Source organism: Notolepis coatsorum (assembly GCF_963971535.1).
Source record: "Notolepis coatsorum genome assembly, contig: SUPER_19_unloc_2, whole genome shotgun sequence".
Taxonomy (NCBI): domain Eukaryota; kingdom Metazoa; phylum Chordata; class Actinopteri; order Aulopiformes; family Paralepididae; genus Notolepis; species Notolepis coatsorum.
In genome coordinates, this window is record NW_028174858.1 from 365,725 (window position 1) to 393,292 (window position 27,568).

The window sequence follows — 27,568 nt, forward strand, 5'->3', positions numbered from 1 at the left end:
TACTACTCTCTCAGGAGAAACCTCAGGTTGGTTTGATCAGCTAACGTACATAAATACTACTCTCTCAGGAGAAACCTCAGGTTGGTTTGATCAGCTAACGTACATAAATACTACTCTCTCAGGAGAAACCTCAGGTTGGTTTGATCAGCTAACGTACATAAATACTACTCTCTCAGGAGAAACCTCAGGTTGGTTTGATCAGCTAACGTACATAAATACTACTCTCTCAGGAGAAACCTCAGGTTGGTTTGATCAGCTAACGTACATAAATACTACTCTCTCAGGAGAAACCTCAGGTTGGTTTGATCAGCTAACGTACATAAATACAAATAAATACAATAAATGGATGATGGTGATGAGTGATCATATCTTTGGTGTCTCTTTTCTTAATCACTATCATTTCATTCTACAGTTTCAGAAACATCACTGATTTAACAAAAGTGAAACATTGATACTTCAAGAGGTCAGTGTGTGGGAGTCGGGGTGGCATCTTACTGACAGGCTTTTTTTAGAGGCTTTTTGTTTAGAATGCCCAATTTTCCTCCATGTCGTGAAGGAGAATGGGCTTCTAAAGGAAAAGCAGACGAGGCTGGTCTTAATTATTATCGACGGAAGTTTATTCAACTTAAAGCATTGGTTCAAGACAGAACAGAATTGATATGGAACAGAATTGATATAGAACAGAGTTGATACAGAACCAAATTGATATAGAGCCGGCGCCGGCAGAGAAGGAGGAAGAGAGAGAGGTCCCTCCCCTAACATCGACATTTTATAGACATTCTAGAACAGTTGATCACATGACAAGTTTAAACAGGTGCACCCTCGGGGAGCTCCAGTAGCTCACCGCGTATCTCGGCGCTATTTCGGCGTCGGGGACAACCGTGCGCGTCACGGATCTGAGGTACACGAGTTCGACTCCCAGACTCGCCGTATTTTCTCAGAGTGTCTTTCCCCGATCTATATCCCATTCAACCTGTTTCTGTCGGTCATGCTTGACCAGAAAAAAGCGATAAACGCTAAAAAGAACCAGCTGACTGGTCAAAGTTTAAAAAAAAAAAACAGGTGCACCCTCCCCTAACATCATACGATCTGATCATGACCCAAATGCTTCTGCCCGGGATGTCATTATGTCCCGTCCCCCCCCCGTCCTGGTAAAGATCAACACATCCCCACAGAGGTCTGTCAACATATTACCAGAGGTCTGTTAATATATTACAGAGCTCCGTGGGAGAGTGCAGATCGATAGTAATGATGATCTCATATGATATAGAAACTATACATTTTCTACTACAGTCGGAAGAGAGAATGGTTTCGATGTCCAAAACAAAGGAAATACATCAACAAACTGGTGTTTTATTTTTGGATCTTGTAAACGAGTCGCAGTGCTCTGTCTCTGCTCTAACGAGGCAGGTATTCTAACTGCTCTGTCTCTGCTCTAACGAGGCAGGTATTCTAACTGCTCTGTCTCTGCTCTAACGAGGCAGGTATTCTAACTGCTCTGTCTCTGCTCTAACGAGGCAGGTATTCTAACTGCTCTGTCTCTGCTCTAACGAGGCAGGTATTCTAACTGCTCTGTCTCTGCTCTAACGAGGCAGGTATTCTAACTGCTCTGTCTCTGCTCTAACGAGGCAGGTATTCTAACTGCTCTGTCTCTGCTCTAACGAGGCAGGTATTCTAACTGCTCTGTCTCTGCTCTAACGAGGCAGGTATTCTAACTGCTCTGTCTCTGCTCTAACGAGGCAGGTATTCTAACTGCTCTGTCTCTGCTCTAACGAGGCAGGTATTCTAACTGCTCTGTCTCTGCTCTAACGAGGCAGGTATTCTAACTGCTCTGTCTCTGCTCTAATGAGGCAGGTATTCTAACTGCTCTGTCTCTGCTCTAACGAGGCAGGTATTCTAACTGCTCTGTCTCTGCTCTAACGAGGCAGGTATTCTAACTGCTCTGTCTCTGCTCTAACGAGGCAGGTATTCTAACTGCTCTGTCTCTGCTCTAATGAGGCAGGTATTCTAACTGCTCTGTCTCTGCTCTAACGAGGCAGGTATTCTAACTGGTCTGTCTCTGCTCTAACGAGGCAGGTATTCTAACTGCTCTGTCTCTGCTCTAACGAGGCAGGTATTCTAACTGCTCTGTCTCTGCTCTAACGAGGCAGGTATTCTAACTGCTCTGTCTCTGCTCTAACGAGGCAGGTATTCTAACTGCTCTGTCTCTGCTCTAACGAGGCAGGTATTCTAACTGCTCTGTCTCTGCTCTAACGAGGCAGGTATTCTAACTGCTCTGTCTCTGCTCTAACGAGGCAGGTATTCTAACTGCTCTGTCTCTGCTCTAACGAGGCAGGTATTCTAACTGCTCTGTCTCTGCTCTAACGAGGCAGGTATTCTAACTGCTCTGTCTCTGCTCTAACGAGGCAGGTATTCTAACTGCTCTGTCTCTGCTCTAACGAGGCAGGTATTCTAACTGCTCTGTCTCTGCTCTAACGAGGCAGGTATTCTAACTGCTCTGTCTCTGCTCTAACGAGGCAGGTATTCTAACTGGTCTGTCTCTGCTCTAACGAGGCAGGTATTCTAACTGCTCTGTCTCTGCTCTAACGAGGCAGGTATTCTAACTGCTCTGTCTCTGCTCTAACGAGGCAGGTATTCTAACTGCTCTGTCTCTGCTCTAACGAGGCAGGTATTCTAACTGCTCTGTCTCTGCTCTAACGAGGCAGGTATTCTAACTGCTCTGTCTCTGCTCTAACGAGGCAGGTATTCTAACTGCTCTGTCTCTGCTCTAACGAGGCAGGTATTCTAACTGCTCTGTCTCTGCTCTAACGAGGCAGGTATTCTAACTGCTCTGTCTCTGCTCTAACGAGGCAGGTATTCTAACTGCTCTGTCTCTGCTCTAACGAGGCAGGTATTCTAACTGCTCTGTCTCTGCTCTAACGAGGCAGGTATTCTAACTGCTCTGTCTCTGCTCTAACGAGGCAGGTATTCTAACTGCTCTGTCTCTGCTCTAACGAGGCAGGTATTCTAACTGCTCTGTCTCTGCTCTAACGAGGCAGGTATTCTAACTGCTCTGTCTCTGCTCTAACGAGGCAGGTATTCTAACTGCTCTGTCTCTGCTCTAACGAGGCAGGTATTCTAACTGCTCTAACGAGGCAGGTATTCTAACTGCTCTGTCTCTGCTCTCCCTCAGAGGCCCAGCTGGAGGTGGAGAACGGCGAGGAAGAAGTGAGGTGGTACCTGTCATCCTTCGCTCCACCCTACGTTAAGGTACAGCCTTCCCTTTCACTCACTCTACCTTTACACTAACATGTGAGTCCAGTGTTCTTTATTATTAATATCCCTCACTTCACTTAGTTTTTCAGTTTGTTGATTCAGTTTGATCAGTAGCTTCTGTTCTATACTGACTCAGCTGTGGTCTCTCGCTATCCATCTCGCTATCTATCTCTTTTTGTCCCTCTGCCTCTCCATCTCTCCTATCCCTCCCTCTATCTCTGTCCCTCTGTCGTCTCTCTCTCTCCCTCTCCTCAGGGGGTAGACAACAGTAGTCATGTGTATCGTGCCACCTACACAGCCTTCAGGTGTTCCCGAGTGTCTGGTACGCTGGGAGCCCAGGAGAAGATGCAGGTGAGTTGGGGACACGCATCAAGAGGCACCTGTACACTTTATGGGTTCATTTATTTATTGACCAGCAGGAAGCGTCCAGATACATCTAGGAGCAGCCAGTCCATCATCAATGGGACAGTATATGGCAGCAGCCAGTCCATCATCAATGGGACAGTATATGGCAGCAGCCAGTCCATCATCAATGTGACAGTATATGGCAGCAGCCAGTCCATCATCAATGTGACAGTATATGGCAGCAGCCAGTCCATCATCAATGTGACAGTATATGGTAGCTAAAGGGCATTGTTGTGAATGATGTTTTTTTTTGCTAGTTGACCTGTCTGGGGCATCTATCGACAAGTCGTCAGTTTTTAATTCACCACAAAATGTATCTTAACACATTAGTTGCCAGCCGGATATCACGATGTATCGCTTGGATGCCACCACGTTAATCAATGGGAGGACGAGCACATTTGCGAACGCATAAACTATATCTTAAATTATGGCTATGTGTCTAATACACCCGTCGCTTATCAATGACTTGCAGTCAACATGTACGAAACGGATTGTTTTTTCATCAGTACATTTCCGTTTTATACCGTTTTGAATACGAGTATAGTTTCGGAGAGTTCTAGTAATTTCAGAGAAATTCCGCGAAAATAGCCATTTACTGGAATACACAAAACATGTTGTCATTTTCCGGCTGATTTATGAATAGTTTTCAAATAAACGCTAGATTATCGAGAGTATTTGTGTTCTTATGCACGATACAAAAGCGGGCTGAAGAATAATTTATTCGTGCCGCACTCGACGCCTAACGCCACACACACACACACGTTGTGAAATCTGTAAAAAACAACTCTGATTAACCCAAAACTGGTAACATAGATTCCTTACTTCAGATCAGATGTTCTGCAAAAAGATGAATCCAATTCCTGATCGCCATTCCAAATATTGATCGCGTTTATTGATCCAACGTTATAGTCCGAAACGCATAATCCAAGCTGCTCCCAGCCTCGCCAGTGAATCTGGTAACACGACACTGCTTGCCAGAGATGGGAAAACCCTGGACCGGAGTTTTTCTCTGATGCACTTTTTCACTCAATCCAATCCAATGATGTGCATTACCATCCAGGAGACGATAGGGGGCGGTATTTGCCCTTTTTGAGCTCAGAGCCATTCCCAATGATAATGTCAGGCTTGACGGATAAAAAATGTATGGATATCGCTAATAAAAGAAATAACGATTAAATAACAAGAAATCTCGTTATTGGCAACCAACGCATGGCGGCCAATAACGAGATCTCTCGTTGTTGGCAACCAATGTGTTAATGTAATTATTTCCCCAGATAGGTTACCATCGGCAAAAGCCTTTCGTTTTAATTAGGGATGTTCGATATTGGCTTTTTTACCGATATACCGATATTGTCCAACTCTTAATTTTTTCCGATACCGATATCAACCGATACCGATATATGCAGGGTTTCCCCCCCCAAAAAACGGAATAATTTCAGGTAATTAACATTACATATCTCTTGTCGTGGAATTAACACAACATTATGCATACTTTTGACAATAAATAAAATCAGAATTTGTTCTTACTTGCTTGCCTGGGTAAATAAAGGTTAAATAAATGTAAAATAATTTCTTTTTTCTTTTTAACCGATACCGATCATTTCCGATATCACATTTGAATGCCAATATCGGACATCCCTAGTTTTAATTTAAAAATAAACCAACGAACAATAATACGTTCCCTCAAATTTCTATGGTGCATTGACAGATAGATGGTGCATACCGTGCTCATCAGGGCTCTACAGTGCGACCAAATTGCTCGCATATGCCCCTAAAAATATGTGTGTGCGAACCGTAAAACTCAATTACGCGCACGGTGTGAGAGTACAGATTACAGCCTCTCGTCTTTTTTTTCTCCGCCGCGAGAAACGTTAAAAAACTACAAGTCCCACATTGCACTCAAGCCAACGGTCCAATCACAGTAGAGTGACGTGACTGGTTTCAAGAGAAAGAAAGCAAATGACCAATCGGAAGCTCTCATTTGGCTTGTTTACTTCCTGAAACGCCACCATTGCGATATGCGAGAGTTTCCCGAGACATGTAACTTCTAGTCTTACCAATAGCAATATATTTTAGAACACCTAGATTTAGCGATAACAATAGTAATATAACGTTAATGCAACAAAACGAATGCCTTGCTTTGTTAATCATAACGTTGATGCAGTAGCGTATACCGTTGTGTTGACTGTAACGGACATGATAACATAACACTGTGTACACATTCAAATTGCGATAATCGATTCTAACATTTTCAAATCGATGCAGGTGAATTTCCCCCTTAGGATCGATGCATTGTTACACCCCTACACCAAAGTCACTGGCCCACTGTGTATCTGTGTGTACAGCTAACTTGGCTAGCGTTATGAACAGCAGAGGTGGGCATAGGGTCCAGCTGCAGCGCCGGACGGCCAGAGTGCAAGCGGTGTGACGTAATTGGCAGACTCGACTGTCAATCAATGGTCTACCTGACACGCAAACTCATAAACAATGTTTCTGTACTTGAGGTGTACAGTATTTCAATAGGCAACCCTGAAAGGATTATTTCTCTAGAAGAGCAACACAGCCAAAACATAGGCATTGTGTGCATAAAAGGGGCAAAAGCTAAAGTTAAGTGACTGTTACTTTTGTAGCAGTAGTTTGATTTGATAGTTTATTTGATAGGGACAGCACATGTTTAATGAACATCAAGTACAAAATACAAAATGTAAACATGCAGGGTTGTAGCAAGAGCTAATTTACACACATGCACGCACAGTACAAATATACATTTATTTTTGAAAAAAAAAAAACTCTTTTACTTGAAATATTTTCACTGTGCTCCTAAATATTTTTGTGTGCTCCTAACTTTTTTCATTTAGGAGCACATGTGCTCCTTGGGTTAGAGCCCTGTGCATGCAGCACAACCTTCAGTGAGTTATTTTAATGGTTTACTAATTAGAACACTACTCTCCCATTTGGAAAAGAATACCGTCTCTTTGTTTTTTGAATGTTTTGAATAGGCTATTTTGGAAAACTGTACTATTACTGTTGACACAGAGAACACGTTGTTTAGTCGACACGTTTTCACATCATGTTCCATACAAGTCATACAAGTCACGCCAACTCTGACGAGTTCAGATCTGTAATAAATTAAATTGAATAACACAAAATAATTTAAAGTCATAATACAAAAGCGTATTTGTAGAGTTTCCAGTAGGGCTGTACCGAATGCTTCGAAGCTTCGATCATAATGTTGACATTCGAATTCTAAATCAACATTTGAATTTTTTATTTTTAATAATAAAAAAAAATTAATCTTTTTTTATTTTAAATTTTTTTTCCCTATTCAATCTGTTTAAACCAATGGGGGTTTTATTCACAGTTGCAGTTAAAGATTAGGCTACACTAATATTATAATATTATACTATAAGTCGTCACTTTCATACCAACCGTGCCCTTATTGGATTATTTATGTTGATGAAACTGATGAGTTATATTTATAAGTTATAAGTAAAAGAATTTTATAGACATTCGAAGCTTCGTTCGAATACTTCAATCGAAGCTTCGGATGTTAAAAAGATGACATTGGGTACAACAGCCCTAGTTTCCAGTCGATTACAGCCTGAAGTCTGGAAACCATAGACGTCACCAGACTGCGACTGTCTTCAGGTGTTCAGGGGCATTTTCCCTTCAGTTTTGTCTTCAGCGAGTGAAATGCCTGCTCAATTGGATTCCGGTCATGTGATTGACTTGACCATTGCATAACATTCCACTGCTTTGCCTTAAGAAACTCTTTGGTTGCTTTCGCAGTATGCTTTGGGTCATCGTCCATCTTACTGTGAAGCGCGGCCATTTGGTTACCGTCGGTAGTGTGATAATAATGCAGGACCGCTTTAGAGACGTCTTTATTCAGCATGCAACGACATGGGACATGCAATGGGCGGCACACACACAGGAATACACACACACACACACACACATGAATACACACACACACAGGAATACACACACACACACACACACACACACACACACACACACAGGAATACACACACACACAGGAATACACACACACACAGGAATACACACACAGGAATACACACACAGGAATACACACACACACACACACACAGGAATACACACACACACACACACAGGAATACACACACACACAGGAATACACACACACACACAGGAATACACACACACACAGGAATACACACACACACACACACACACACAGGAATACACACACACACACAGGAATACACACACACACACACACACACACACACACACACACACACACACACAGGAATACACACACACACACACACACACAGGAATACACACACACACACAGGAATACACACACACACACAGGAATACACACACACACACACACAGGAATACACACACACACACAGGAATACACACACACACGCATTGTCTTTCTCAGGGTCGCCGATGCGATTGAGCTCTGTGCTTAACCCATCCCGTCGTCCTTCCCCCCCCATGGGCAGCCGGGAGCAGACAGGGAGGTACCGCGCCCGGGGACCAATCCAAGTGCTCCTGCCCGTCTTCGTCAGGGACGCGACAGCGTCACCGATCTGTTGTTGTGCATGTTTTTCCATTGGGTTTCTCTTATCGGGGGGGAACCCTTGCGAGCACAGAGGGGGAGAACATGCAAACTCCACACAGAAAGGCCTGGGAGATACCCCACCTGGGTACCTGGCATCACGGAAACCTGGTCCCCAAGCGGGAATCGAACCCTGGACCTTCTTGCTGTGAGGCGACAGTGTTAACCACTACACCATCGTGCCGCAGTAAAGGGTTAACCTGCTGTCGTGTGGCAGTGAAAGGGTTAACCTTCTGTGTATTGTCGCAGTGAAAGGGTTAACCGTTTGGTAGTGCGGCAGTGAAAGGGTTAAGAATGTACCAAACAGGTGATTTGGCCACACCCAATGTTTTTGCTATCTCTCTGATTTGTTTTTCACCCTAATGACGGCTTGCTTCACTGACATTGACAGCTCTTTGGACCTCATATTGAGAGTTGACTGCAACAGATTCCAAATGCAAATACCAAATACCACACTGAAGTCTAGACCTTTTATCTGCTCCTTGTAACTTAAATAATGAGGGGATAACACTCATGGACCAGCTGAGCAGCCAATGGTCCAATTACTGTTGGACCCTTAAAAAGGAGGCAGCACATATAGAAGTGGTTGTAATTCTCACACCGTTCACCTGATTTGGATGTAAATACTCAAGTTGAAGCTGAAGGTCTGCACTTAAAGCACATCTTGATTCATCTTGACTTCAGATCCATTGTGGTGGTGCACAGAGCCAATATAATAGATTGTGTCGATGTCCAAATATTTATGGACCGACTGTAGGATGAAATTGTCTTTTTCCTATTCAATGGTGGTACCTGCCCTTAACTCGAGGCGCGCCCAGAGGTCGCTGTTTGCCGTCTGGTAAGAAGGCCAGCGCTCTGTTCAATGGGGTTAATGCCGGTGTTTGAGTGCTAAAACTATTAAATATTATAGCTATGGATTTAAAAAACACGTCGATTGTCGGTGAGTTTCTTCCGATCAACAGGCAAAAAAACAGATACTTTTTTCATCCATACATTTCCGTTTTATACCGTGGTGAATATGAGTATAGTTTTAGAGTGATCCTGTCGAATCCCAATAAACTCCAGCAAACGGCGCTTCAATGCATTTCCTTAGAAATCGTGCCATTTGTCGCTTGATTTATGAATCGTTCTGAAATAAAGGCTAGATTATCGGTATTATATTTCATCACGCACGCACGGAGGCAGGGCAAAGTCGCCCCTCCGTGCTTTGGTCGGCGCCAACGGCACGCACACACACACACACAGACACACACACACACACACACACACACACACACACACACACCGCACACACACACACAGCGCACACACACACACAGACACACACACACACACACACAGACACACACACACACACACACAGTGCACACACACAGACACACACAGACACACAGACACACACGCACACACACAGACACGGTGTGATCGTTACGAAAGAAAGATTGGTAACATAGAGTCCTTACCTCACATCTGATGTACTGCAAAAAGAATAATCCAATTCCTGATCGCCATTCCAAATATTGATCGCGGTCGTCTTTCCAACGTTTATCAACGTGTGTCCCCAGTCCATCTGTTATAACGTTAGTCATGCCCGAGAAGGAAAACCCGGACCGGACTTCTTGGATCGATGCACAGCCAGAGAGATTCCTTTTTTTTCCTTTCACTTTTTTGTTTATTATACTTTTTTGAGGACATAGAAATTATAAGTATATGTCTGCATATATACATTATTGTATTGTCATTGTCCACATAGAACAGATGACAACATTAAACAGAAGAAAATAAAATAAAAAAATAAAAAACAAGAAAAAAATAAAACAGAGTTCAAAAGTAAATAATAATACAAACAAACACTGACTTGGTCGCACGACAGTCGTCTCAAACGTATATACATAGTATATCAAATATATAGCCAGAGAGATTCCAATGATGTGCAATACCGGCCGCAAGGCGTTAGGCGGCGGTGTTGGCCTTTTGCGAGCTCAGACCCATTCCCAATGATGACATCAGGCTGGATGGATGAAAAATGAATGGATATAGCCAATAAAAGAAATAACGATTAAAACCCGACTTTTCTCGTGATTGGCGCCGAATGAGTTAATAAAAGTTTGAGATGTATTTATATATATATTTTTAAATGTCTGTCTCTGCAGGTGCCCATCACCTTCTTGCCCAGGGACCGGGGGGACTATGCCCAGTTCTGGGACATGGAGTGCCACCCTGTGGCAGAGCCCCAGCAGAAGACCAGGCTCCGCCTCCAGCTCTGTGGCACGGTGAGGGTTAATATACCTGGGAACTGGTGGAGGGTATTTAATTATGTTCAGCAGGTTATTACACTAGACTCAAAGTACAGTTTCACTACATTTAGCCTTGTCCTGGGACCCAGCCTTAGTCAAAAAGAAATATATATATATACCAATATAGAAGCATTCGGATGAGTCTAGCTAAACTATCATAAACCGAACAAGAACTTCTGGACATCTCCACCTCCACACTGATCAATACCGGTTATCAATCCAGTGTGGGTGTCCGGCCATGCTTACAGGCACCGCCGTGATCATAAACATAGGCGGGGTAGCCGAGGCTAAACTAAAGTGCATTAGTAGTAGTGTTCATGTTTCACTCTTAGTGAATAGTCTAAAGTGCATTAGTAGTAGTGTTCATGTTTCACTCTTAGTGAATAGTCTAAAGTGCATTAGTAGTAGTGTTCATGTGTCACTCTTAGTGAATAGTCTAAAGTGCATTAGTAGTAGTATTCATGTGTCACTCTTAGTGAATAGTCTAAAGTGCATTAGTAGTAGTGTTCATGTTTCACTCTTAGTGAATAGTCTAAAGTGCATTAGTAGTAGTGTTCATGTTTCACTCTTAGTGAATAGTCTAAAGTGCATTAGTAGTAGTGTTCATGTTTCACTCTTAGTGAATAGTCTAAAGTGCATTAGTAGTAGTGTTCATGTTTCACTCTTAGTGAATAGTCTAAAGTGCATTAGTAGTAGTGTTCATGTTTCACTCTTAGTGAATAGTCTAAAGTGCATTAGTAGTAGTGTTCATGTTTTACTCTTAGTGAATAGTCTAAAGTGCATTAGTAGTAGTGTTCATGTTTCACTCTTAGTGAATAGTCTAAAGTGCATTAGTAGTAGTGTTCATGTGTCACTCTTAGTGAATAGTATAAAGTGCATTAGTAGTAGTATTCATGTTTTACTCTTAGTGAATAGTCTAAAGTGCATTAGTAGTAGTATTCATGTTTCACTCTTAGTGAATAGTCTAAAGTGCATTAGTAGTAGTGTTCATGTTTCACTCTTAGTGAATAGTCTAAAGTGCATTAGTAGTAGTGTTCATGTTTCACTCTTAGTGAATAGTCTAAAGTGCATTAGTAGTAGTATTCATGTTTCACTCTTAGTGAATAGTCTAAAGTGCATTAGTAGTAGTGTTCATGTTTCACTCTTAGTGAATAGTCTAAAGTGCATTAGTAGTAGTGTTCATGTTTCACTCTTAGTGAATAGTCTAAAGTGCATTAGTAGTAGTGTTCATGTGTCACTCTTAGTGAATAGTCTAAAGTGCATTAGTAGTAGTGTTCATGTTTCACTCTTAGTGAATAGTCTAAAGTGCATTAGTAGTAGTGTTCATGTTTCACTCTTAGTGAATAGTCTAAAGTGCATTAGTAGTAGTATTCATGTGTCACTCTTAGTGAATAGTCTAAAGTGCATTAGTAGTAGTGTTCATGTTTCACTCTTAGTGAATAGTCTAAAGTGCATTAGTAGTAGTGTTCATGTGTCACTCTTAGTGAATAGTCTAAAGTGCATTAGTAGTAGTGTTCATGTGTCACTCTTAGTGAATAGTCTAAAGTGCATTAGTAGTAGTGTTCATGTTTCACTCTTAGTGAATAGTCTAAAGTGCATTAGTAGTAGTGTTCATGTGTCACTCTTAGTGAATAGTCTAAAGTGCATTAGTAGTAGTGTTCATGTTACACTCTTAGTGAATAGTCTAAAGTGCATTAGTAGTAGTGTTCATGGTTCACTCTTAGTGAATAGTCTAAAGTGCATTAGTAGTAGTGTTCATGTGTCACTCTTAGTGAATAGTCTAAAGTGCATTAGTAGTAGTGTTCATGTTTCACTCTTAGTGAATAGTCTAAAGTGCATTAGTAGTAGTGTTCATGTTTCACTCTTAGTGAATAGTATAAAGTGCATTAGTAGTAGTGTTCATGTGTCACTCTTAGTGAATAGTCTAAAGTGCATTAGTAGTAGTGTTCATGTTTCACTCTTAGTGAATAGTCTAAAGTGCATTAGTAGTAGTATTCATGTTTCACTCTTAGTGAATAGTCTAAAGTGCATTAGTAGTAGTGTTCATGTTTCACTCTTAGTGAATAGTCTAAAGTGCATTAGTAGTAGTGTTCATGTGTCACTCTTAGTGAATAGTCTAAAGTGCATTAGTAGTAGTGTTCATGTTTCACTCTTAGTGAATAGTCTAAAGTGCATTAGTAGTAGTGTTCATGTTTCACTCTTAGTGAATAGTCTAAAGTGCATTAGTAGTAGTGTTCATGTTTCACTCTTAGTGAATAGTCTAAAGTGCATTAGTAGTAGTGTTCATGTTTCACTCTTAGTGAATAGTCTAAAGTGCATTAGTAGTAGTGTTCATGTTTCACTCTTAGTGAATAGTCTAAAGTGCATTAGTAGTAGTGTTCATGTCTCACTCTTAGTGAATAGTCTAAAGTGCATTAGTAGTAGTGTTCATGTTTCACTCTTAGTGAATAGTCTAAAGTGCATTAGTAGTAGTGTTCATGTTTCACTCTTAGTGAATAGTCTAAAGTGCATTAGTAGTAGTGTTCATGTGTCACTCTTAGTGAATAGTCTAAAGTGCATTAGTAGTAGTGTTCATGTTTCACTCTTAGTGAATAGTCTAAAGTGCATTAGTAGTAGTGTTCATGTGTCACTCTTAGTGAATAGTCTAAAGTGCATTAGTAGTAGTGTTCATGTTTCACTCTTAGTGAATAGTCTAAAGTGCATTAGTAGTAGTGTTCATGTTTCACTCTTAGTGAATAGTCTAAAGTGCATTAGTAGTAGTGTTCATGTTTCACTCTTAGTGAATAGTCTAAAGTGCATTAGTAGTAGTGTTCATGTTTCACTCTTAGTGAATAGTCTAAAGTGCATTAGTAGTAGTGTTCATGTTTCACTCTTAGTGAATAGTCTAAAGTGCATTAGTAGTAGTGTTCATGTTTCACTCTTAGTGAATAGTCTAAAGTGCATTAGTAGTAGTGTTCATGTCTCACTCTTAGTGAATAGTCTAAAGTGCATTAGTAGTAGTGTTCATGTTTCACTCTTAGTGAATAGTCTAAAGTGCATTAGTAGTAGTGTTCATGTTTCACTCTTAGTGAATAGTCTAAAGTGCATTAGTAGTAGTGTTCATGTGTCACTCTTAGTGAATAGTCTAAAGTGCATTAGTAGTAGTGTTCATGTTTCACTCTTAGTGAATAGTCTAAAGTGCATTAGTAGTAGTGTTCATGTGTCACTCTTAGTGAATAGTCTAAAGTGCATTAGTAGTAGTGTTCATGTTTCACTCTTAGTGAATAGTCTAAAGTGCATTAGTAGTAGTGTTCATGTTTCACTCTTAGTGAATAGTCTAAAGTGCATTAGTAGTAGTATTCATGTTTCACTCTTAGTGAATAGTATAAAGTGCATTAGTAGTAGTATTCATGTGTCACTCTTAGTGAATAGTCTAAAGTGCATTAGTAGTAGTATTCATGTGTCACTCTTAGTGAATAGTCTAAAGTGCATTAGTAGTAGTGTTCATGTGTCACTCTTAGTGAATAGTCTAAAGTGCATTAGTAGTAGTATTCATGTGTCACTCTTAGTGAATAGTCTAAAGTGCATTAGTAGTAGTGTTCATGTTTCACTCTTAGTGAATAGTCTAAAGTGCATTAGTAGTAGTGTTCATGTTTCACTCTTAGTGAATAGTCTAAAGTGCATTAGTAGTAGTGTTCATGTTTCACTCTTAGTGAATAGTCTAAAGTGCATTAGTAGTAGTGTTCATGTTTCACTCTTAGTGAATAGTATAAAGTGCATTAGTAGTAGTGTTCATGTTTCACTCTTAGTGAATAGTCTAAAGTGCATTAGTAGTAGTGTTCATGTTTCACTCTTAGTGAATAGTCTAAAGTGCATTAGTAGTAGTGTTCATGTTTCACTCTTAGTGAATAGTCTAAAGTGCATTAGTAGTAGTGTTCATGTGTCACTCTTAGTGAATAGTCTAAAGTGCATTAGTAGTAGTGTTCATGTGTCACTCTTAGTGAATAGTCTAAAGTGCATTAGTAGTAGTGTTCATGTTTCACTCTTAGTGAATAGTCTAAAGTGCATTAGTAGTAGTGTTCATGTTTCACTCTTAGTGAATAGTCTAAAGTGCATTAGTAGTAGTGTTCATGTTTCACTCTTAGTGAATAGTCTAAAGTGCATTAGTAGTAGTGTTCATGTTTCACTCTTAGTGAATAGTCTAAAGTGCATTAGTAGTAGTGTTCATGTTTCACTCTTAGTGAATAGTCTAAAGTGCATTAGTAGTAGTGTTCATGTTTCACTCTTAGTGAATAGTCTAAAGTGCATTAGTAGTAGTGTTCATGTTTCACTCTTAGTGAATAGTCTAAAGTGCATTAGTAGTAGTGTTCATGTTTCACTCTTAGTGAATAGTCTAAAGTGCATTAGTAGTAGTGTTCATGTTTCACTCTTAGTGAATAGTCTAAAGTGCATTAATAGTAGTGTTCATGTGTCACTCTTAGTGAATAGTCTAAAGTGCATTAGTAGTAGTATTCATGTTTCACTCTTAGTGAATAGTCTAAAGTGCATTAGTAGTAGTGTTCATGTTTCACTCTTAGTGAATAGTCTAAAGTGCATTAGTAGTAGTGTTCATGTTTCACTCTTAGTGAATAGTCTAAAGTGCATTAGTAGTAGTATTCATGTGTCACTCTTAGTGAATAGTCTAAAGTGCATTAGTAGTAGTGTTCATGTTTCACTCTTAGTGAATAGTATAAAGTGCATTAGTAGTAGTGTTCATGTGTCACTCTTAGTGAATAGTCTAAAGTGCATTAGTAGTAGTGTTCATGTTTCACTCTTAGTGAATAGTCTAAAGTGCATTAGTAGTAGTATTCATGTTTCACTCTTAGTGAATAGTCTAAAGTGCATTAGTAGTAGTGTTCATGTTTCACTCTTAGTGAATAGTCTAAAGTGCATTAGTAGTAGTATTCATGTGTCACTCTTAGTGAATAGTCTAAAGTGCATTAGTAGTAGTATTCATGTGTCACTCTTAGTGAATAGTCTAAAGTGCATTAGTAGTAGTATTCATGTTTCACTCTTAGTGAATAGTCTAAAGTGCATTAGTAGTAGTATTCATGTGTCACTCTTAGTGAATAGTCTAAAGTGCATTAGTAGTAGTGTTCATGTGTCACTCTTAGTGAATAGTCTAAAGTGCATTAGTAGTAGTGTTCATGTGTCACTCTTAGTGAATAGTCTAAAGTGCATTAGTAGTAGTGTTCATGTTTCACTCTTAGTGAATAGTCTAAAGTGCATTAGTAGTAGTATTCATGTTTCACTCTTAGTGAATAGTCTAAAGTGCATTAGTAGTAGTATTCATGTGTCACTCTTAGTGAATAGTCTAAAGTGCATTAGTAGTAGTGTTCATGTTTCACTCTTAGTGAATAGTCTAAAGTGCATTAGTAGTAGTGTTCATGTTTCACTCTTAGTGAATAGTCTAAAGTGCATTAGTAGTAGTGTTCATGTTTCACTCTTAGTGAATAGTCTAAAGTGCATTAGTAGTAGTGTTCATGTTTCACTCTTAGTGAATAGTCTAAAGTGCATTAGCAGTAGTGTTCATGTTTCACTCTTAGTGAATAGTCTAAAGTGCATTAGTAGTAGTGTTCATGTTTCACTCTTAGTGAATAGTCTAAAGTGCATTAGTAGTAGTGTTCATGTGTCACTCTTAGTGAATAGTCTAAAGTGCATTAGTAGTAGTGTTCATGTGTCACTCTTAGTGAATAGTCTAAAGTGCATTAGTAGTAGTGTTCATGTTTCACTCTTAGTGAATAGTCTAAAGTGCATTAGTAGTAGTGTTCATGTTTCACTCTTAGTGAATAGTCTAAAGTGCATTAGTAGTAGTGTTCATGTTTCACTCTTAGTGAATAGTCTAAAGTGCATTAGTAGTAGTGTTCATGTTTCACTCTTAGTGAATAGTCTAAAGTGCATTAGTCGTAGTATTCATGTTTCACTCTTAGTGAATAGTCTAAAGTGCATTAGTAGTAGTGTTCATGTTTCACTCTTAGTGAATAGTCTAAAGTGCATTAGTAGTAGTGTTCATGTTTCACTCTTAGTGAATAGTCTAAAGTGCATTAGTAGTAGTGTTCATGTTTCACTCTTAGTGAATAGTCTAAAGTGCATTAGTAGTAGTGTTCATGTTTCACTCTTAGTGAATAGTCTAAAGTGCATTAGTAGTAGTGTTCATGTTTCACTCTTAGTGAATAGTCTAAAGTGCATTAGTAGTAGTGTTCATGTTTCACTCTTAGTGAATAGTCTAAAGTGCATTAGTAGTAGTATTCATGTTTCACTCTTAGTGAATAGTCTAAAGTGCATTAGTAGTAGTGTTCATGTTTCACCCTTAGTGAATAGTCTAAAGTGCATTAGTAGTAGTGTTCATGTTTCACTCTTAGTGAATAGTCTAAAGTGCATTAGTAGTAGTGTTCATGTTTCACCCTTAGTGAATAGTCTAAAGTGCATTAGTAGTAGTGTTCATGTTTCACTCTTAGTGAATAGTCTAAAGTGCATTAGTAGTAGTGTTCATGTTTCACTCTTAGTGAATAGTCTAAAGTGCATTAGTAGTAGTATTCATGTTTCACTCTTAGTGAATAGTCTAAAGTGCATTAGTAGTAGTGTTCATGTTTCACTCTTAGTGAATAGTCTAAAGTGCATTAGTAGTAGTGTTCATGTGTCACTCTTAGTGAATAGTCTAAAGTGCATTAGTAGTAGTATTCATGTTTCACTCTTAGTGAATAGTCTAAAGTGCATTAGTAGTAGTGTTCATGTTTCACTCTTAGTGAATAGTCTAAAGTGCATTAGTAGTAGTGTTCATGTGTCACTCTTAGTGAATAGTCTAAAGTGCATTAGTAGTAGTGTTCATGTGTCACTCTTAGTGAATAGTCTAAAGTGCATTAGTAGTAGTGTTCATGTTTCACTCTTAGTGAATAGTCTAAAGTGCATTAGTAGTAGTGTTCATGTGTCACTCTTAGTGAATAGTCTAAAGTGCATTAGTAGTAGTGTTCATGTTTCACTCTTAGTGAATAGTCTAAAGTGCATTAGTAGTAGTGTTCATGTTTCACTCTTAGTGAATAGTATAAAGTGCATTAGTAGTAGTATTCATGTTTCACTCTTAGTGAATAGTCTAAAGTGCATTAGTAGTAGTATTCATGTGTCACTCTTAGTGAATAGTCTAAAGTGCATTAGTAGTAGTGTTCATGTTTCACTCTTAGTGAATAGTCTAAAGTGCATTAGTAGTAGTGTTCATGTTTCACTCTTAGTGAATAGTCTAAAGTGCATTAGTCGTAGTATTCATGTTTCACTCTTAGTGAATAGTCTAAAGTGCATTAGTAGTAGTATTCATGTTTCACTCTTAGTGAATAGTCTAAAGTGCATTAGTCGTAGTGTTCATGTTACACTCTTAGTGAATAGTATAAAGTGCATTAGTAGTAGTGTTCATGTTTCACTCTTAGTGAATAGTCTAAAGTGCATTAGTAGTAGTGTTCATGTTTCACTCTTAGTGAATAGTATAAAGTGCATTAGTAGTAGTGTTCATGTTTCACTCTTAGTGAATAGTCTAAAGTGCATTAGTAGTAGTATTCATGTTTCACTCTTAGTGAATAGTATAAAGTGCATTAGTAGTAGTGTTCATGTTTCACTCTTAGTGAATAGTCTAAAGTGCATTAGTAGTAGTGTTCATGTTTACACAATAAGGTCACTACTAGCTGTGGTGGATTGTTGTCGCCATGTTGTTTACACAACTGTCTTAATTTAATATAGCCTATAGTTCTGACAGGAAAAGGCTGAAATGTAGGACCTAATAACAACAGGACCTGAATTCATATTGCCTACCCAATTGAAGACTTGACTGTTTTGAAGGGATATAACCTCTTCATCACAAATCACAATTAATCTACACAAGGTTTATTTTTCTCTTGAAAATATTCTGCAAGTGATAACATTTAGCTGTATTACGGTCTTCTTTTTTGGAGCACAGCCACATTTTTGACCATTTGCTGCTGATATCTGTCCCTAATCCAAATGCATATTGTATCATGCGAAAGAGAAAGCTGCAAGCCATACTATATGTTGTTGTTGTTGTTGTCGTCGCCGTCAGATACTGGATGCTAACCAAGATGGTGTGTGTGTGTGTGTGTGTAGGGAGTGAGGTCTGGGCCGGTGGAGGAGCCACAGGAAGGAGATTGTTCTCTGGTGAAGACTGAGGCTTCTGTCAAGAGCAGGAGGAGATCTGATGCCTCTGCTCCATGGTAGGACCTTCTGAGCTAAACCCACTGTGGTCAAACTAACCAGCCATGGTAGGACCTTCTGAGCTAAACCCACTGTGGTCAAACTAACCAGCCATGGTAGGACCTTCTGAGCTAAACCCACTGTGGTCAAACTAACCAGCCATGGTAGGACCTTCTGAGCTAAACCCACTGTGGTCAAACTAACCAGCCATGGTAGGACCTTCTGAGCTAAACCCACTATGGTCAAACTAACCAGCCATGGTAGGACCTGCTGAGCTAAACCCACTGTGGTCAAACTAACCAGCCATGGTAGGACCTGCTGAGCTAAACCGACTGTGGTCAAACTAACCAGCCATGGTAGGACCTTCTGAGCTAAACCCACTGTGGTCAAACTAACCAGCCATGGTAGGACCTTCTGAGCTAAACCCACTGTGGTCAAACTAACCAGCCATGGTAGGACCTTCTGAGCTAAACCCACTGTGGTCAAACTAACCAGCCATGGTAGGACCTGCTGAGCTAAACCCACTGTGGTCAAACTAACCAGCCATGGTAGGACCTTCTGAGCTAAACCCACTGTGGTCAAACTAACCAGCCATGGTAGGACCTTCTGAGCTAAACCCACTGTGGTCAAACTAACCAGCCATGGTAGGACCTGCTGAGCTAAACCCACTGTGGTCAAACTAACCAGTTATGATGCAACTAACCAGTTAAGGTAAACCTGTAGATCTCTGGGATGGAACTAACCAGTTAAGGATGTTAACCCTTTCACTGCCACGCGACAGCCGGTTAACCCTTTCACTGTGACAATACAGAAGGTTAGCCCTTTACTATCGCACAACCGACGGTGATGCTCCATCATTAGCATCATTAGCTCTGCGGATTGTCACAGTGAAAGGGTTAAAATGTTGTTTATTGAAAATGTTTGGTAACATTTTTTATTTTATTTTTTAAATGTGTATTCAATAAACTACTGAACATGTCTTGGCAGCCCCCCCCCCTACACCTTGGCCCTCGCTGAAGCCCCGCCCCTTCCTCCCTCATGTCTTCCTCATGATTTTCAAAGGTGCAGTTCAAAAAGGTGTATAGTGTGTTATATATACTTTTTGTGGGTGAACTGCCCCTTTGAAAAACTCATCATGTTAAATGGTTTAACTCTTTAATTAAAACACATCATGTTAAATGGTTTAACTCTTTAATTAAAACACATCATGTTAAATGGTTTAACTCTTTAATTAAAACGCATCATGTTAAATGGTTTAACTCTTTAATTAAAACACATCATGTTAAATGGTTTAACTCTTTAATTAAAACACATCATGTTAAATGGTTTAACTCTTTAATTAAAAACGCATCATGTTAAATGGTTTAACTCTTTAATTAAAACACGTCATGTTAAATGGTTTAACTCTTTAATTAAAACACGTCATGTTAAATGGTTTAACTCTTTAATTAAAACACGTCATGTTAAATGGTTTAACTCTTTAATTAAAACACGTCATGTTAAATGGTTTAACTCTTTAATTAAAACACGTCATGTTAAATGGTTTAACTCTTTAATTAAAACACATCATGTTAAATGGTTTAACTCTTTAATTAAAACGCATCATGTTAAATGGTTTAACTCTTTAATTAAAACACGTCATGTTAAATGGTTTAACTCTTTAATTAAAACACGTCATGTTAAATGGTTTAACTCTTTAATTAAAACACATCATGTTAAATGGTTTAACTCTTTAATTAAAACACGTCATGTTAAATGGTTTAACTCTTTAATTAAAACACGTCATGTTAAATGGTTTAACTCTTTAATTAAAACACGTCATGTTAAATGGTTTAACTCTTTAATTAAAACGCATGTTAAATGGTTTAACTCTTTAATTAAAACGCATCATGTTAAATGGTTTAACTCTTTAATTAAAACACATCATGTTAAATGGTTTAACTCTTTAATTAAAACACATCATGTTAAATGGTTTAACTCTTTAATTAAAACGCATCATGTTAAATGGTTTAACTCTTTAATTAAAACACGTCATGTTAAATGGTTTAACTCTTTAATTAAAACACGTCATGTTAAATGGTTTAACTCTTTAATTAAAACACGTCATGTTAAATGGTTTAACTCTTTAATTAAAACACGTCATGTTAAATGGTTTAACTCTTTAATTAAAACACGTCATGTTAAATGGTTTAACTCTTTAATTAAAACACATCATGTTAAATGGTTTAACTCTTTAATTAAAACGCATCATGTTAAATGGTTTAACTCTTTAATTAAAACACGTCATGTTAAATGGTTTAACTCTTTAATTAAAACACGTCATGTTAAATGGTTTAACTCTTTAATTAAAACACATCATGTTAAATGGTTTAACTCTTTAATTAAAACACGTCATGTTAAATGGTTTAACTCTTTAATTAAAACACATCATGTTAAATGGTTTAACTCTTTAATTAAAACACGTCATGTTAAATGGTTTAACTCTTTAATTAAAACGCATGTTAAATGGTTTAACTCTTTAATTAAAACACATCATGTTAAATGGTTTAACTCTTTAATTAAAACACGTCATGTTAAATGGTTTAACTCTTTAATTAAAACACATCATGTTAAATGGTTTAACTCTTTAATTAAAACACATCATGTTAAATGGTTTAACTCTTTAATTAAAACGCATCATGTTAAATGGTTTAACTCTTTAATTAAAACACGTCATGTTAAATGGTTTAACTCTTTAATTAAAACACATCATGTTAAATGGTTTAACTCTTTAATTAAAACACATCATGTTAAATGGTTTAACTCTTTAATTAAAACACATCATGTTAAATGGTTTAACTCTTTAATTAAAATGCATCATGTTAAATGGTTTAACTCTTTAATTAAAACACGTCATGTTAAATGGTTTAACTCTTTAATTAAAACACATCATGTTAAATGGTTTAACTCTTTAATTAAAACACGTCATGTTAAATGGTTTAACTCTTTAATTAAAACGCATCATGTTAAATGGTTTAACTCTTTAATTAAAACACATCATGTTAAATGGTTTAACTCTTTAATTAAAACACATCATGTTAAATGGTTTAACTCTTTAATTAAAACGCATCATGTTAAATGGTTTAACTCTTTAATTAAAACACGTCATGTTAAATGGTTTAACTCTTTAATTAAAACACGTCATGTTAAATGGTTTAACTCTTTAATTAAAACACGTCATGTTAAATGGTTTAACTCTTTAATTAAAACACGTCATGTTAAATGGTTTAACTCTTTAATTAAAACACGTCATGTTAAATGGTTTAACTCTTTAATTAAAACACATCATGTTAAATGGTTTAACTCTTTAATTAAAACGCATCATGTTAAATGGTTTAACTCTTTAATTAAAACACATCATGTTAAATGGTTTAACTCTTTAATTAAAACACGTCATGTTAAATGGTTTAACTCTTTAATTAAAACACATCATGTTAAATGGTTTAACTCTTTAATTAAAACACGTCATGTTAAATGGTTTAACTCTTTAATTAAAACACATCATGTTAAATGGTTTAACTCTTTAATTAAAACACGTCATGTTAAATGGTTTAACTCTTTAATTAAAACGCATGTTAAATGGTTTAACTCTTTAATTAAAACACATCATGTTAAATGGTTTAACTCTTTAATTAAAACACGTCATGTTAAATGGTTTAACTCTTTAATTAAAACACATCATGTTAAATGGTTTAACTCTTTAATTAAAACACATCATGTTAAATGGTTTAACTCTTTAATTAAAACGCATCATGTTAAATGGTTTAACTCTTTAATTAAAACACGTCATGTTAAATGGTTTAACTCTTTAATTAAAACACATCATGTTAAATGGTTTAACTCTTTAATTAAAACACATCATGTTAAATGGTTTAACTCTTTAATTAAAACACATCATGTTAAATGGTTTAACTCTTTAATTAAAATGCATCATGTTAAATGGTTTAACTCTTTAATTAAAACACGTCATGTTAAATGGTTTAACTCTTTAATTAAAACACGTCATGTTAAATGGTTTAACTCTTTAATTAAAACACATCATGTTAAATGGTTTAACTCTCTAATTAAAACACATCATGTTAAATGGTTTAACTCTTTAATTAAAACGCATCATGTTAAATGGCTTAACTCTTTAATTAAAACGCATGTTAAATGGTTTAACTCTTTAATTAAAACGCATCATGTTAAATGGTTTAACTCTTTAATTAAAACACGTCATGTTAAATGGTTTAACTCTTTAATTAAAACACATCATGTTAAATGGTTTAACTCTTTAATTAAAACACGTCATGTTAAATGGTTTAACTCTTTAATTAAAACACATCATGTTAAATGGTTTAACTCTTTAATTAAAACACATCATGTTAAATGGTTTAACTCTTTAATTAAAACACATCATGTTAAATGGTTTAACTCTTTAATTAAAATGCATCATGTTAAATGGTTTAACTCTTTAATTAAAACACGTCATGTTAAATGGTTTAACTCTTTAATTAAAACACATCATGTTAAATGGTTTAACTCTTTAATTAAAACACGTCATGTTAAATGGTTTAACTCTTTAATTAAAACACATCATGTTAAATGGTTTAACTCTTTAATTAAAACACATCATGTTAAATGGTTTAACTCTTTAATTAAAACGCATCATGTTAAATGGCTTAACTCTTTAATTAAAACGCATGTTAAATGGTTTAACTCTTTAATTAAAACACATCATGTTAAATGGTTTAACTCTTTAATTAAAACACATCATGTTAAATGGTTTAACTCTTTAATTAAAACACATCATGTTAAATGGTTTAACTCTTTCATTAAAACGCATGTTAAATGGTTTAACTCTTTAATTAAAACACATCATGTTTAAATGGTTTAACTCTTTAATTAAAACACATCATGTTAAATGGTTTAACTCTTTAATTAAAACGCATCATGTTAAATGGTTTAACTCTTTAATTAAAACACATCATGTTTAAATGGTTTAACTCTTTAATTAAAACACATCATGTTTAAATGGTTTAACTCTTTAATTAAAACACATCATGTTTAAATGGTTTAACTCTTTAATTAAAACACATCATGTTAAATGGTTTAACTCTTTAATTAAAACGCATCATGTTAAATGGTTTAACTCTTTAATTAAAACACATCATGTTAAATGGTTTAACTCTTTAATTAAAACACATCATGTTTAAATGGTTTTGACCCGTCAGCCAAGAGGAGGCTCCAGGCAGTGGTGTGTATTGCCCCGAGGACCAGTACACCTTCCCGGCCACACGGGTGGGCCAGGCCAGCAGCCTGAAGGTCAACGTCCGCAACAACTCCTCCGACACACACGAGGTGAGCCAGGGCTTCAGACGCAGACACGCACTGGTCACGGGCTGCAATACAACACAGAGTATTCCCTCTCAGCGCTGACTTAAAGGGGAAATCCACACATCTAAAGATTCACAGATGTTCTTCCCGTCTGCCCGTCAGTATTTGTGAACACGCCACACTCATTCCAAGCTAGACATCGGAGAGTTTATGATTATTTATTATGAGGCTATACAGCTTTGTTTCTGAGCTCTTCCATCTTCCATTTATTTCATACCTTCTACTAGAAGACTATAGCTACTACTAGCTAGACTATAAACCGCATGTGGGTGTAAGAGCTCAGACAACATGTTATGGCCTCATGAAGTCAGCCAGACAGCCCAGTGACATCACAGATCAGCCAGACAGCCCAGTGACATCACAGATCAGAGGGTTCTCTCCGTGATCTCTAGCTTTAGGAGAGAGCGGTGCATGATCACCATACTGCCTGAACTGTCCTGGGGCACAGGAAGAACATACTGACTGAACTGTCCTGGGGCACAGGAAGAACATACTGACTGAACTGTCCTGAGACACAGGAAGAACATACTGCCTGAACTGTCCTGGGGCACAGGGAGAACATACTGCCTGAACTGTCCTGGGGCACAGGAAGAACATACTGACTGAACTGTCCTGGGGCACAGGGAGAACATACTGCCTGAACTGTCCTGGGGCACAGGAAGAACATACTGACTGAACTGTCCTGGGGCACAGGGAGAACATACTGCCTGAACTGTCCTGGGGCACAGGAAGAACATACTGACTGAACTGTCCTGGGGCACAGGGAGAACATACTGCCTGAACTGTCCTGGGGCACAGGAAGAACATACTGACTGAACTGTCCTGGGGCACAGGAAGAACATACTGCCTGAACTGTCCTGGGGCACAGGAAGAACATACTGACTGAACTGTCCTGGGGCACAGGAAGAACATACTGACTGAACTGTCCTGGGGCACAGGAAGAACATACTGACTGAACTGTCCTGGGGCACAGGAAGAACATACTGACTGAACTGTCCTGGGGCACAGGAAGAACATACTGCCTGAACTGTCCTGGGGCACAGGAAGAACATACTGCCTGAACTGTCCTCAGGAAGAACATACTGCCTGAACTGTCCTGGGGCACAGGAAGAACATACTGCCTGAACTGTCCTGGGGCACAGGAAGAACATACTGACTGAACTGTCCTGGGGCACAGGAAGAACATACTGACTGAACTGTCCTGGGGCACAGGAAGAACATACTGCCTGAACTGTCCTGGGGCACAGGAAGAACATACTGACTGAACTGTCCTGGGGCACAGGAAGAACATACTGCCTGAACTGTCCTGGGGCACAGGAAGAACATACTGACTGAACTGTCCTGGGGCACAGGAAGAACATACTGACTGAACTGTCCTGGGGCACAGGAAGAACATACTGACTGAACTGTCCTGGGGCACAGGAAGAACATACTGACTGAACTGTCCTGAGACACAGGAAGAACATACTGCCTGAACTGTCCTGGGGCACAGGGAGAACATACTGCCTGAACTGTCCTGGGGCACAGGAAGAACATACTGACTGAACTGTCCTGGGGCACAGGGAGAACATACTGCCTGAACTGTCCTGGGGCACAGGAAGAACATACTGACTGAACTGTCCTGGGGCACAGGGAGAACATACTGCCTGAACTGTCCTGGGGCACAGGAAGAACATACTGACTGAACTGTCCTGGGTAGGGATGCCCCCCGGACCCCGGTTTTAAACGGGAACCGGTTCTATATTAGAAAATACCGGAGTATTTATAAGCTCTGACGTCCTCGGTACTGCTATCGATACTCTAGAGAAATTATTATTATTATTATTATTATTATTATTATTATTATTTAAAAGTTGCGAACGATCCTCTCTCTGTCTCTGCACGAGAAGCGAGCCGCAGCCAGCGAGTCTCCTCGCGAGTCGCTCGCTAGTGCTACACATAGACATACGGGTCCTACATACGGGTACTCCTTAATGAAAGTGTCCCCGACGCCCCGTGCTATAGCGCTCTGCACACAGACAGCAGCTCTGCATGCACTGAGTCGTGATCATGGCGGATAGAGCGAAGCGTTCTAAAGTATGGATATACTTTACAAGGGTCAATGCCGACAATGCACGTTGCCACAAGTGCAACAAAACATTTGCCAGTAAGGGTGGCAATACGAGCAAATCAATTTATCAAAACATCTGTTGGCAAAACATGATATTAGTGTGCAGAAATGCGCGTATTCGACTGCCTTGCGCGCAGTGTTCCATCTGCATCCACTGCAGCCGTAACCGTAAGCCAAGATACGGAGTTGCCTAGGCTAATAACGAATTATTACAAATAGGCTAATAAACAAAACAATTGTTTAGCTACAAATACTACAATCTAAACTTTTTATAGATCGTCAAGCTGAGGCGTCAGCCACTATGTCCCAGGCCAGTGAGCCCAGGGCCACCACACATCCTCCTCCTCTACCTCCCTCCACCACCCAAAGTCCTTTCTCCCTAGCAGCTAGAGGAAGGATGACAGAGGATAGGGTGAACGAGTGTCACAGTTCTGTTAGCCTTTTGCATTTGTTGTTTATTATAAAAAGTCTATAATTCAGAGTCAGACACATTTAAAACATTGTTGCTGCTGTTGCTGAAGAAATTATATTAATTTATTATATTTATTTATAAAGTTATATAAAAGAACATTGCTGTTGCTGAAGAAATTATATTTATTTATAATACTTATTTATAAAGTTGTATTTATAAATAATAAAGCAATGTTGATTCTGTTCTTAATTAATTGTCCTTTTTTCTTGCAAAAAAAGAACCAAAAAGAACCGATAAGAGTATCGATAAAGTACCGAACCGTTAAGCAGTATCGATAAGAGTAGTAGTATCGATAAAATCCTAACGATACCCATCCCTAGTCCTGGGGCACAGGGAGAACATACTGCCTGAACTGTCCTGGGGCACAGGAAGAACATACTGACTGAACTGTCCTGGGGCACAGGAAGAACATACTGCCTGAACTGTCCTGGGGCACAGGAAGAACATACTGACTGAACTGTCCTGGGGCACAGGAAGAACATACTGACTGAACTGTCCTGGGGCACAGGAAGAACATACTGACTGAACTGTCCTGGGGCACAGGAAGAACATACTGACTGAACTGTCCTGGGGCACAGGAAGAACATACTGCCTGAACTGTCCTGGGGCACAGGAAGAACATACTGCCTGCACTGTCCTCAGGAAGAACATACTGCCTGAACTGTCCTGGGGCACAGGAAGAACATACTGCCTGAACTGTCCTGGGGCACAGGAAGAACATACTGACTGAACTGTCCTGGGGCACAGGAAGAACATACTGACTGAACTGTCCTGGGGCACAGGAA

The 27,568-nt window shown here is 38.5% G+C and overlaps 1 protein-coding gene across 1 annotated transcript in view; it reads left to right on the plus strand.

Annotated features, from left to right (window-relative positions):
* The window catches only part of cep192 (centrosomal protein 192), a gene marked incomplete at its 5' end in the record, with an annotated part of 187,767 nt that overhangs the window by 151,401 nt on the left and 8,798 nt on the right, over positions 1-27,568 (plus strand). Inside the window, 5 exons of the mRNA XM_084338489.1 lie at positions 3,173-3,249; positions 3,511-3,606; positions 10,432-10,551; positions 18,700-18,806; positions 24,039-24,165. Of these exons, the coding sequence (XP_084194615.1) occupies positions 3,173-3,249; positions 3,511-3,606; positions 10,432-10,551; positions 18,700-18,806; positions 24,039-24,165 (527 nt within the window). The remainder of the gene's footprint in view (positions 1-3,172; positions 3,250-3,510; positions 3,607-10,431; positions 10,552-18,699; positions 18,807-24,038; positions 24,166-27,568) is intronic.